The following is a 12,612-nucleotide window of genomic DNA, read 5'->3' as shown; positions in this document are numbered from 1 at the left end:
CTGCTACCACTGGAACATAGGCTCGTCTGCTCTTGTGCAAGTTTTCAAACAGTTCTGAGAAATAACTCAACTGACCAGTTTCTTCAGAGCTTTATGCATTAGTCTTCAAAGATCCACTCACACAGTGGGTGGAAAAACCTCCAAGATTTTCTTGTCCTTCAATATCAAATATTTCCCAAAGTATTCAAGGTGAATAAGTTTTTCTTAAGAAAGGAAATGAACAATAATGAATTTGATACAAAGGAGAAAACAGTACAGAAAATCATAGCAGTTTATCAAAATAAAAGCTCCAAAGTTCCAATTTCAGCAAGTATCATAAAACGGCTTTAAATTTTGACTTTGGGAAAGAATATATCCTAAAAGTAATGCTACAATCCTTCTCATCTGATCAATACAAGAGGGTGCGCTGTATTCATACGGCCATTTAGAATTCTTTCCATTCCGAGCGAAATCGAATGACTAGAATTGCTACAAAAGAAAGCATCTACCTGCAGGGAGTCCAGAATGGGGCACGTGGAAGAAATTTCAGCTTTTGCAGCTGGTAAAGGACAACTTTGATTCAACCTCCCACAGCTTCGCTTGTAATGCTTTCAAAACATCTTCCATCTATCGAATTGAAAAAATACTTTAAGATACACATATGATCATGATTAAAATCGCACCATTAAGTGATAAAAATATGTATCATTAATAAAATGTATGACTATGATATGCATCACACATATTCAGTGTTTAATGAAATTATTTAGAGGCATAAACTAAATTTTATATAAATAAGGCATCATTATATTAACAGTAGTTCTCAGTCTCTAACCTGGAGTTCTCTTATACACACATCAGAATGTTGCCTATCTGGTCATGAAAAGATGTTAACGTTCAAAAATCAGGTTGTTGGGGCGCCTGGGTGGCTCAGTTGGTTGAGGTCTGACTCTCGATTTCAGATCAAGTCATGATCTCAAGGTTCGTGGGATCAAGTCCCATTGGGATTTTCTCTCTCTCTCCCTCTGTCCCCCCTCCCCACTCATGCTCACTCTCGCACTCTCTCTCTCAAATAATAAATACATAAAGAGCTTTTAAAAATCGGGTCGTTTGTACCATGAAATGAAATACAGTTTACTAGTTTTAGATTATACACTGTTTTGATTAAGGCATGAAATGACTTATTATTTTTTTTCATAAAGCTTTAGCTTAAATTGTAGTTTGGCTCGCCCCCAAAATCAATTTTACTAACAACTGAAATAAAATAAGCACTCTCTTACCATGAAAGTACTAAGATCAAAACAGATGCCTTTGTGAGGAGTATTTGTGGAGGAGCCCTTGTTCACTAACAGGGAAGTGGTTCATACAAAGATATACGAAGTACAGAACAGAATTACCTGCTTTAGAGACTTTTCTATTTCAACTCTGCTTTCAAGATTAAAAAGTTCTTTATCTTCTGACACGATTTGCTTTTCCGAGGACCCTAAAATATAACTGAAGTACAGTGCAGTACAAGGTTAAAATAGGAAAAGGACGCAAATATTAAATCCATTTTAGTTAATATTAAAACTCTAAGTATATGACACTATCTGTTTGTACCAAGTAAACACAAAATAACTATTTTTGTTACTAGCAACCTATGTAGGAAGTTGTATTACAGAAAATCGTATTTTTCTCCGTAACAGCTTTGTCCCGATATTCCTACATATTTTCCAATACTCTAAGTATTTCATTCCTGGAACGAACTTGCTCTTTAGTTAGCTGGGTGCCAAAACATTAACAGTCATAGTTCAAAATTCTGTGATTAAAAAATTTGAAAAGATCCTGAGGAAGCCACTGCTTTTTTGCTTTCTATAACTTCGGGGAACACGTATAATTTCAAATTGGACTTGTAGTAAATAATCTATGGAGTCAGTTCTGGTCACCCCAATGTGGCAACTTCAACAGTAATCGTCCAAGTTGTTGTGCCCGGCTCTCTGAGGTTAGGGGATGCTGTGGTGCAGACAATACGCAGGAAGAGAAAAACTGGCCTGGAAACAAGGAAAACAGGCCCGGTGTTGGTAACCCAAGAGATCAAAACAGCAAACAAGAAGGTGCTAGTATTTCTCCAAAGAAAACTTGATTAATTTACATTTCTTTTGAAGTCTTTTATCACATGTAGTAACTCCAGTATGTCACTTCTTTTGTCAAATAAGAACTATCTTCTCGTGGAAACCTCATTGATTGTATTTCTGAAAAATGGCATGGGAGACAAAGTTGCAGAAGGCAAAAAAATGAGAGGAGGTGGGAGATGAAGTGGCACTAAGTAATTTACAAAACTGTAAATAGGGGCTCCCGGCTGGCTCAGCGGGTGAAGCGTGTGACTCTCCATCTCAGGGTCATGAGTTCAAGTCCTGCACTGGGTGTAGAGATCAGTTAAAAATAAAATCTTTTTTTTTTTTAATTTTTTTTTTTTTTAACATTTATTCATTTTTGAGAGTGAGAGAGACAGACCATGAGCAGGGGAGGGGCAGAGAGAGAGGGAAACACAGAATCCGAAGCAGGCTCCAGGCTCTGAGCTGTCAGCACAGGGCCCGATGTGGGGCTCGAACTCACAGAGTACAAGATCATGACCTGAGCTAAAGTCAGACGCCCAACCAACTGAGCCACCCAGGCGCCCCAAAAATAAAATCATAAAAAAAAAAACAAAAAACAAAAAAACAAACAACAAAAAAAACTGTAAATAAACACTTCTAAAACCAAGCAGTTTCCTTGGCATTAAAATTCCACCCTAAGAGGAAAAAACAACTTCAATACTATAATCTCCTGTGGCAAAGTTTTCCACGTTTCCTTTTATACAGATATGTACCATTTTTGAAAGTTTTGTACCAAGCCGACCAAGCTGAGATTTCATGTCCTTTCACACTTGTCCTCTCCCTCACTTAATTTTCACAGATCTTAGTAATATTCTCATGGAGATTAAAGGAGCATCTGTTTGGGCCTGGGTCTTCTATTCCTATCTTAAAACCAAAACAGATCTGCTATCTCTCCAGACAGGCCTCCATCCACACAACAGTGAACAGTACCTGTTCATCCTTCTTTTGTGTGAGGGCTGTAAGAAGTTTGCAGAGTTTAAAATTCTGATCTGAACCTGTCTAGTTTCAAACAAGGTGGCAGACTAAAGTTATCAAAGAATAATTTGATGAGAAATCACAATTCTGATAAAAAGAATACTGTTTTAAATCTTTTGAAGAGAAAAGCTGAGGAATTCAGCACGAGTGACAAAATACCTCAAGTAATGAAAGTATAAGCTCTTTCATTTCTTCTTAAATTTTTCTTCTTTCCTGATATATAAGATTTTTAGGCATCTTTAAAGTCTTGAGGATTACATCTTTTCTAGGATAAGTGAAAATACGCAGGAGTCAAACGAGTTATTTAATTTTGTGTTTCCTAGTAAAAAAGGCTAATTATGGGGTGCCTGAGTGGCTCAGTTGGTTGAGCATCTGACTTCAGCTCAGGTCATGATCTCACAGTCCATGAGTTCGAGCCCCACATCGGGCTCTGTGCTGACAGCTCAGAGCCTGGAGCCTGCTTCAGATTCTGTGTCTCCCTCTCTCTCTGCCCCTCCCCCGCTCATGCTCTCTCTCTGTCTCAAAAATAAATAAAAACATTAAAAAAAAAAAAAAGGCTAATTAGAAGGCCATTAAGATCTCTGAAATTCTTTAACTGACGTCTGTCATCAGCCTCCCATTCGCCTTGTTTCCAAATGTTTACTTTTTAGAAATCATGAAGAATGAAGGCGCTTCCTTGCATCCTCAGAGAAAGCAGGCGATTCTTCACTAGACTCAAGAAAATGGTTAGACTTTGTATTTGTTTTTCCAGAACACCAAAGGTACTTCTTTCCCAACTAGTTTTGAAATTCCTAATTCTTCATGATATTCTAGGCTAAAAAATGGGGGAGAAAATAAAATGGACAACACATATCGCTTAAAAACCTTTTTAGGAAAAACTGAACATATTTTTACTCTGAAAAATGTTCTCGCAGTGCTTTCTCCTTATAATTTAGTATGTCTGATTTTCCCATGCCAAATATATCAGGTCAAAACAAAAAAATCATTGGCTTTTTGTCAGAAATTATTACTTGAAAATGTATTTTAACCAAATAGTGTTGATTTCGTTCTGCTGTTTTTATACTAATTTTTCTGCAGAAAACTGAGGAATCGGGAGATAACCATTTATTTATCAAACTTACCTTTCAATGGCTTCAACCCTGAGGCAAAACAAGTCTCTCTTGTAATCTAGGCTCTTGGGTGTGCATCTGTAGATGTGACCGAGGTTGAGCGAGCACCCAGAGCAGTACAACGTCTCCAGAACACTGCAACAGCGAAAGGCCGGTGCTTCAGCAAACAGGGTACAACTCGTTATAACAAAGATCCCACTGTTGAAATCCAGAAACATTTAACATCTAAGTGGCTAAAATATGTTATTTCAACCTTACTAAGTCATATGAATAAGGAAGGAAAGAAATGGTAGTAACATATATTAGAAGTGTGGACAGTTGCCTCCAGGCCGCAATGACTTAAGCACCTAGTGACGGGGGACACATAGAAAAGTGACGAGAGGATATTGATGTGGAGTTTTTCTAGAATGTAAATCCCTCAATCTGGTATTAAGAAGAATTATCTAAAACTTGAAAAGAAGGAAAGGATTCCACAGGCTCTTTTAATCTCATATTGTCCACCAAGCCCACTGAGAATCATTAACGCTCTGGGACAGGGGTGGCCACATTTTTTCTGTAATGATCCAGGGAACAAATATTTTAGGTTTGTAGGCCACATGGTGTCTGTTGCAATGACTCGCCCCTACTAATGTAGCACAGGAGCAGCCACGGACAATACATAACCAGATAGGCACTATGTTCCAATAAAAATATATTTACAAAAAGAAGTGCCTGACCCGTGGGCCACACTTCGCTCTACTTGAAAGGTAACACTGGGTGCTTACCACTTACTACGGATCAGGGCCCAGACTCTGAAGTTCGATGAGGACTTACAGAAAGCAGATTAGTAAGATTAACAATCTGTAACACCACAAATGATTTTAGTCTGCTGGAGAGGCAAATGTTCTCTGCTAGTACAAAAGATAACCTCAAAGGCGGAGGCTTTATTGTCCTGGGGGACACGAACTAGATTTGTTCTCCAGAGAGTGTCCTTCTCTAAACCAGCTTTGCCATGTTCCGATTCCCTCAGGAAATGAGTGACATAAATCTTGGACATGCGCTCATCGTGCATCTGTTAGAGAAGCTTTCTCTTTTTTAATTAGACTTCGACCTAACTCTCTTCTACTCACTCCAGACATGCTCCACATAGGCAACTCACAAATATTCTACTTAATGATCCAAGTTCTCCACATAATTAACTGCTCCTTCATTCTAGTTATTGTTTACCTATAGATACGGAGAGACTTTTTTAACTACTGCAGCTCCATAGGGAGCCAAGAACAAAATGAACCACTGCCCAGTAAATTATAAGTTCTCACTGGTAATATAATTAGCTACATAATATGCCATTGATCATATATTAAGCTTCTATAGGCTTTTATACTTTTTACTTTATATTTTTAAATCTATTTTATGTTTTTCTGATATTTTAATATTTTATATTTCTATTCATTTTATATTTCTCCATAAAGCCCGGGAAGGAACGCTATCTATGCTACCAACGGTGAACAGGAAAATGTCCACACTACATATCGAACCTCATAATCTTTATGAGGCTGCCATATACAATTACCAAGACTGTGAACTAACATATGATGCAGGTGTAATCAGCCAAGAAAGGATACTTAAATAAAGGTAAGATACAAAACACACTGATCAGTGGGTAACATTGTTTTATCCCAAATTATCAAAATCAAAGTAAACACCACTGAAGAATACATGCAAACCCATTCACTTCCAGAGTGATCTTGAGAAGCAATGAAGAGATAGTAGCTACAATTATTGTAGGGTTTTTCTTTTTTTTTTTTAATTTTTTTTTAATGTTTATTATTTTTGAGAGAGAGAGAGAGACGGAGTGTGAGCAGGGGAGGGGCAGAGAGAGAGGGAGACACAGAATCCGAAGCAGGCTCCAGGCTCTGAGCTGTCAGCACAGAGCCCGATGCAGGGCTCAAACTCACAGACTGAGAGATCATGACCTGAGCTGTAGTCGGCCGCCGAACTGGCAGAGCCACCCAGGCGCCCCAGTTTTGTAGTGTCTTTCTGTTTTCACAGCTGGCAAGGATTTGGCCAGAACCTACCCTTAAATTTGGACAACAATATTGAGAAAGCAGTACCAGAAATCACAGGGTGATTTTCGACAAGAAATGAGTTAGCATGTAAGAAACTTAACAAGCAACAGAACGGACCCAGGAAACACTCCTACCTTAACGACACATTTCTAAAACCCACAAGTGTTCTTGTTGACCAGCTGCAGAATGACGCAAGCAGCTATTCAGTAGGACAGGCCTATCAAAAACATACGAGCATTCTAAAGCGATACGGTATTTCCCCAAGTGTGGAATATGAGACCCTGATGAAATTTAGCACAGTGTAATGTGGCATGAATGATGGGCACAGGGACAGGTGATACAAGTAAACAGGACTAAATAACACTGGCTGACAGAGGATGAGTCAATTCCCCTTTAGTTCTCTATCAATCCCGATTATAAGAAGAAGCAAGTCTCAGTCTGGTGCTAGGAAGTCTCGAACACGAATCTCATAGGTGCAAATCTTTCTACAGTGAGAGAACAGACTTTGGGCTCAGAACAAGTGAGGTGACAGCATCCCTGCTAGAGTTTAATAACATCTGTTTTCATTGTAGTAAACATCTAATCAATGGCAAATGACATATGTATGGCAGTAATACATTAGATTCCTTTTTAAATAAATCTAAATAAAATCCTGAGTCAATGTAATGAAAGATAGTAAGTACATGACAGCTGGTATATGAATATGGCAAAAATGGTGAAAGTGGCATCCAAATAAGTAAAATTGGGGTCATCTAGATGGCTCAGTCAGTTAAGCCTCCGACTCTTGATCTCAGCTCAGGTTGTGATCTCACGGCTCGTGGGTTCGAGCCCGTGTTGGGCTCTGCATTGCATGTGGAGACTGCTTGGGATTCTCTCCCTCTCCTGGCCCCTCCCCAACACGTGCTTGAACACGCGTGCACGCACACTCCTCTCAAAATAAATGAATAAACTTAAAAAAAGTAAACTCGGCAAGAAGAGAGAACACTTTGCAAGAAGGGAGGGGAGACACAGCACCGTGCTAGCTCTAACCACTGCACCGTCCTGTGGCCTACCTCCCCAGGCCTTCCTTTCTTTATCTACAAACTGCAAAACAAGCTAAGTCTGGCTTTTCCAAACTGAGGTCGCCTGCATTGCCAGCAGCACCATTTCTGCCACCTACACATACTACCTGTACTACCATTAATGTAATTCTCCTTAAAAAGAGTAACCTCCTAATTGAAATGCACTTTATTTGAAGTGGACACTCTAGCTAGCATGACTTTAAAAGGAAAAACCAGAAGTTTCAAGTACACGTGAAAAAACATGCATGATCATTAATTTCTGTTGAGCTGTTTGTGTACCACCTACAGTTACTTCGGTAAAGCACACCCTGGGCAACAATTATACAGGCAGAGCCCCCCATTCAGTTTACTGAAGATGCCACTTGTAGCACAGTGGATGACGGGGATGCCAAGAGAGTGACGCCTTCAGCCCTGGGAGCGGGAGCACGGGGCCTGGGGCTTGCTGGAGCCCCCGTGCTGGCTGCCTGCAGCCTCATGCAGCCTTGTCTGTTTACCTCAACAGGCCACATGTACACGTGTGTAAGTGTGAGACTAGCATTCTCTATGGGTAGCATGACATTAAAAAAACGTAGGTAGCGTTGGTCTAAGGCATCCTTTGGCTAAGATTTTATGATATAGACTTTTTTTTTTTTTTTTTTTTTTTTAATTTTCATCTTGTTTTAGCACTAAGCCCAAACACCCAAAAGAAAGTGTCAGAATGTGACTTTAAAATTTAGAAACTCTCTCGGGGCGCCTGGGTGGCTCAGTCGGTTGGGGATCCGACTTCAGCTCAGGTCATGATCTCATGGTCCATGAGTTCGAGCCCCGTGTCGGGCTCTGTGCTGATGACTCAGAGCCTGGAGCCTGCTTCGGATTCTGTGTCTCCCTCTCTCTCTGCCCCTCCCCTGTTCATGCTCAGTTTCTATCTCTCAGTAATGAATAAACGTTAAAAAAAAAAAATTAAAAAAAGAAATTTAGAAACTCTTCCATTGCAATATCTAAAAAGATCACCAATGCGCAAGAGTTAATACATTAAAATGGCTGATTCTATACTGACCACCATAAAGAAACTTTTATCCCAACTAATCTTACTGGTAATGATCTTTTTAAAGATTTTTAGCTGAAAAATAAACATTTTCTCAAATACACATATTCCAATAGATAATAATAGCCTTACTCACCAACCATTTTCATTTTTACGTTTGGACAGTATCTGTTCCTTATCCACAGAAACATTACAGGAAACACCTAGAGCAAAGTAACAATAATTTATTAATGTGGTTTGCTATAATACACATGCAGGTATTTAGAGAACTTTTTTTTTTTAAACATTTATTCATTTTTGAGAGACACAGAGACACAGAGCGTGAATGGGGGAAGGGCAGAAAGAGAGGGAGACACAGAATCCAAAGCAGGCTCCAGGCTCTGATCTGTCAGCACAGAGCCCAACGTGGGGCTTGAACTTACCAACCGTGAGATCGTGACCTGAGCCGACGTCAGACACTTAACCCACTGAGCCACCCAGGCGCCCCTAGAGAACTTCTAATTCAATTTTCCTTTTAGAACTCAGAGAACCAGGAAAGATAAGAGCCCAAAGTCCCACAGGCATATAAGGTGGCTCAAAACAAAATGTACCTCTGTACCTCTCCTGGAAAAAAGGTGGCAGAATGAGAGTTCTTTCTCATCCGTGAAAACCACTGACATTAACAAGTAAAACTAGAGGGGAAAATTCAATCACCAGTAAAGACTAGAACACCTAGAACCTCAGTCACAGATTACCAAGAATACCTGCAAGGTATAGTAAAATTGGGATTAAACCCAAGAAAGATGGGGCGCCTGGGTGGTTCAGTCAGTTAAGGTTCAACTCTTGATTTCACCTCAGGCCATGATTTCAGGGTTCGTGGGATCAAGCCCCCCCCACCCCAACCCCCCCCGCCACACACACACCCCACATTGGCTCTGCACTGTCAGCACTGATTCTCTCTCCCTTTCTTTCTGCCCCCGATAGCACGTGTGCATGCGCTCTCTCTCAAAATAAACATTTTTTTAAATTAGTCTAAAAATGAATACAATAAAACCAAGAAAGATGTTAAAAGGCAATGCATACACCCCCAGGTTTCAAATGCAGAGCTCTCAGGGACTTGGACAAAAATCTTTTATTTAGGCCATGACTTGGATGGTGTCACAGCTGACCCCAGAAGCAGGAAACATTCCCAGAGGATCTAGGTCCAGGATACACTAAGGAAGGGATGGGGGACAGAGGGAAATGAAAAAGACCTCACACTTAAAATGTCCAAAGCAATTGGTTTCACCTCCTACGGTCTACCTGAACTGGGTAAATTCCACCTCCATCCAGCAAGTTGCTCATATCAGAACGCAAGGTGTCACCCTCGATTCATCTCATCCTCCGTAACCCCCATATCCACTCCACCGATCAGTCCTGGCAATTCCACCTCACGAAACTCACTCTTGCTCCCAAACCATCACTACGTCCTCTTGCCTAGACTATTGCACTAGCTCCTACTGACCTCCCACTTCCACACTTAACCTTCCCTTCAGAGCTTCCTCCAGAGAAAAATCTGGGCCATATCACTCCCTTGCTGAATAGATTAGAATATTCTAATATTCACTAGAATAGAATTCTATTCTATTCACTCACTAGAATAGATTCCAATTCTGAAGAACAGCCTCGAAGGCCCTGAATTTTCTGACCCCTTCCTTCCTCTCTTTTATTGCCGCCTTCTTCATTCTGCTCTTCAGTCACACCAGCCTCAGGGCCTTTGCACTAGCTGGTCCCTGCCTAGAAAAAGCAAAGAGCATGATCCCAGAATCGTACATGCAGTCAAGAGGACGTTCATGTGAAAGAGAACAGAAAGGCATTTTCAACCACTCAAATTTGAAGTTTTCTTGGGGATTGGTGTGGGGGTGGGAAGGGACTACTGATGATGATTAATGAAATAAACAACTCAGAAATGAGAAAGCTATTAAGCTTTCTTGTATTAATAAGAGTCCTGGAGTTGAGAAACAAATCCATACAAACATTACATTAAGCTTCAATGACCAGGCTATGGCTACAGAACAGAACATAGATGTCATAAACCTTGACAAAATAAAAATAACTAACTCAAACTGAGGCGGAAGGAAATGGAAATTAATCCAAGAGTTCATTTCTTTATCTTTCATGGCAGCAATGGGGAAAGGCGCAGGGTGGGGGGTGGGGTAAATTGAACTGTCTAAAGCTGACAGTTTTTAAAATTTAAAAACTGTTATAGAAAAAGTAAGTAACAGAAGGCGCTTTATACATAAAACAGAACAAAAAAGCATCTGGAAAAAGATAGTTCTACTTTCCGTAAAAACAGAAACTACAAGCAAAATGAAAGATTTAACACCATACATATTATGTCTTGCCTCCAAAAAAAAAAAAAAAAAAGGTTCTCCTACTGTATCAAAAATCTCAACCTAAGTACATGCTGTTCTAACGGAGGCACCTCTGGAAGCAATCCAGACCCGGATCAGCAATGACAGATTGGGAGGATTAACGGTATCTCCGTTACAAAAATCACTTCAAGTGGCCCTTACTAGCCATTTTGAGCTCATGATACACATTAACTCATTTAATCCTCCTAACTATCGCGTGTATGTATTATCCTCATTTAGTTGGTCATTTTTTACTGAGCAATGTAAAACCACAAGATGCTGGTTCAATCGCTGCTCTTCTGGGCTGGGGGACCCCAGTAAAGGACGGGTCTCACGAGCCCAAGACGCAGGGGTGACCCTCCTTCTCCCCTTTTCCTGGGACAGCTCACCTTCCCAGATCTTTCTGCTTTTAAAAACCCTAGACAGCCCCAAAACACCCCTCTCTCTTTCTCCTCCCGGGCCGTCCAGGTGCGGCACGCTAGGAAAGAAGGTGGCCCCAAGCTTCCCCCCGCCCCCCGCCCCCCCACTGCCCAACTCCCTCCCCCCCCCCCCCCCCCCGCCCGGCGCGGCCACTGACAGCGCAGCAAGATGCAGTTGGTGTCCTCCTGGCTCGTCACCCAGCTCAAGGAGTCGCCCAGCGGTCGCCGGCAGCCGGAGCACAGAAACACCAGCGGCCTGTCCTCCTCCTCGGCCGGCTCCACAGCCTCCTCGCGCCGCGTCCTCTCTGCACAGGCCACCGACGGGTCCCCGCTCAAGGAGGTCCAAATGCTGGCCCACTTCTGCAGCAGCTGGTGACGGTCCGAGTCCTCCGAGAGCCGCCTGCCTAACAGGGAGGAGTCGCCCCACTTGCCCTTGTCGCCGCCACACGTACAGCTAGTAGAAGAGCAACCTTTGCAACCCGGCGACCAACTGCCCGCCATTCTTCCAAATCGCCCGCGCCGCGGAGCGCCACGGGAAAAGCGCCCAAGCGCCTGCGCGGGGCGGGGCCAGGCCGCGGAGACCGGAAGGGGGCCGTGGCTGAGGGGCGGAGCCTAAGGGAGAAGACGCGGCTGGCAACCTGCTAGTGCGCCTGCTCCTTGTCGGACTGCTCCAAGGCGGCTGTTCTTCGCTGCAGAACAGCTTGAGGAAGTTGAGGCTGCTTTTCCAGCTTTTAGGAAATTGAGGCTGCTAGAGATCTGGCGGCTGGTCTACTTGGGTAAGGGTGTTGAGCCCCTTACATAGGAGGGGCGGGGTCTCTGAGAAATTTACAGGTCCCAAACTAAATTACCAACCCTTCACTGAGACTTTCACAGTGGTTACTAAAGTGAATACTCCTCCCCACGCTCCACCCAGAGAGAGAGAGTTGGGACACACTCTTGCTTTGTACAGCCTCATTCCCCCACCCTCCGTGCTACAGCCTTTTAAATTTTAGCGTGCCTAAGAGTTACCTGGGAGCTGATTAAAACACAACTTTCCAGGCCCTGTCTTCTCGGATCTAGTTCAGAAGGTTCGTTGGGCCCAAGAATTTGCCTTTGTAACAAGCTCCTAGGCGATGACAGTGCTGTCAGTATTGCCAGCTCCACTTTGATTGCCACTGCTCTAGTTTGTCTCGTTTCCTCGAAGTGGAGAAAGAGGGGTTATTGGGAAGCCACCTTATCAGGTTTCTTTTGTGCATTGTTTCTGCTGGAATGAGACCCTGGAAAGGGCTCTGGATCACTCAGGCTAGCAATGCAAGGAAAAAGCTGGAGAAGCGAGTGTGAACAGCAGCAGTGTTAATGGAAAGTTTGGAAGTGATTGTTGACTGGTTCCGGGAGCCAGCCATTAGCCCCTTGCATGGAGGGGGCATCCCTTATGGATGGTAAGGACAGACTTCCTCAGCTATGCACCAAAAGCCAGACTTTAAAGGACCACGTCAGGGCAGGAAAGGTTG

General features: G+C 42.4%; 1 protein-coding gene across 2 annotated transcripts; it reads right to left on the bottom strand.

Annotated features, from left to right (window-relative positions):
• Positions 1-212: 212 nt before the first annotated feature.
• MIS18A (MIS18 kinetochore protein A) lies at positions 213-11,645 on the bottom strand. 2 transcript variants are annotated; one of them, XM_042954837.1, is made up of 5 exons: positions 11,281-11,645; positions 8,468-8,534; positions 4,211-4,396; positions 1,377-1,473; positions 213-606 (listed from the first exon to the last, which is right to left on the bottom strand). In XM_042954837.1, the coding sequence occupies exons 1-5, from the start codon at positions 11,621-11,623 to the stop codon at positions 526-528; spliced, it is 774 nt and encodes a 257-aa protein (XP_042810771.1). In that variant the 5' UTR covers positions 11,624-11,645; the 3' UTR covers positions 213-525. The 2 variants fall into 2 exon arrangements, with proteins under 2 accessions (XP_042810771.1, XP_042810772.1); XM_042954838.1 differs by having other exon boundaries at positions 4,211-4,333.
• Between the last annotated feature and the right edge of the window lie 967 nt (positions 11,646-12,612).

Source organism: Panthera leo, chromosome C2, assembly GCF_018350215.1.
Source record: "Panthera leo isolate Ple1 chromosome C2, P.leo_Ple1_pat1.1, whole genome shotgun sequence".
In the NCBI taxonomy this organism is placed as follows: domain Eukaryota; kingdom Metazoa; phylum Chordata; class Mammalia; order Carnivora; family Felidae; genus Panthera; species Panthera leo.
This window is presented reverse-complemented; position numbering and strand designations above follow the sequence as displayed.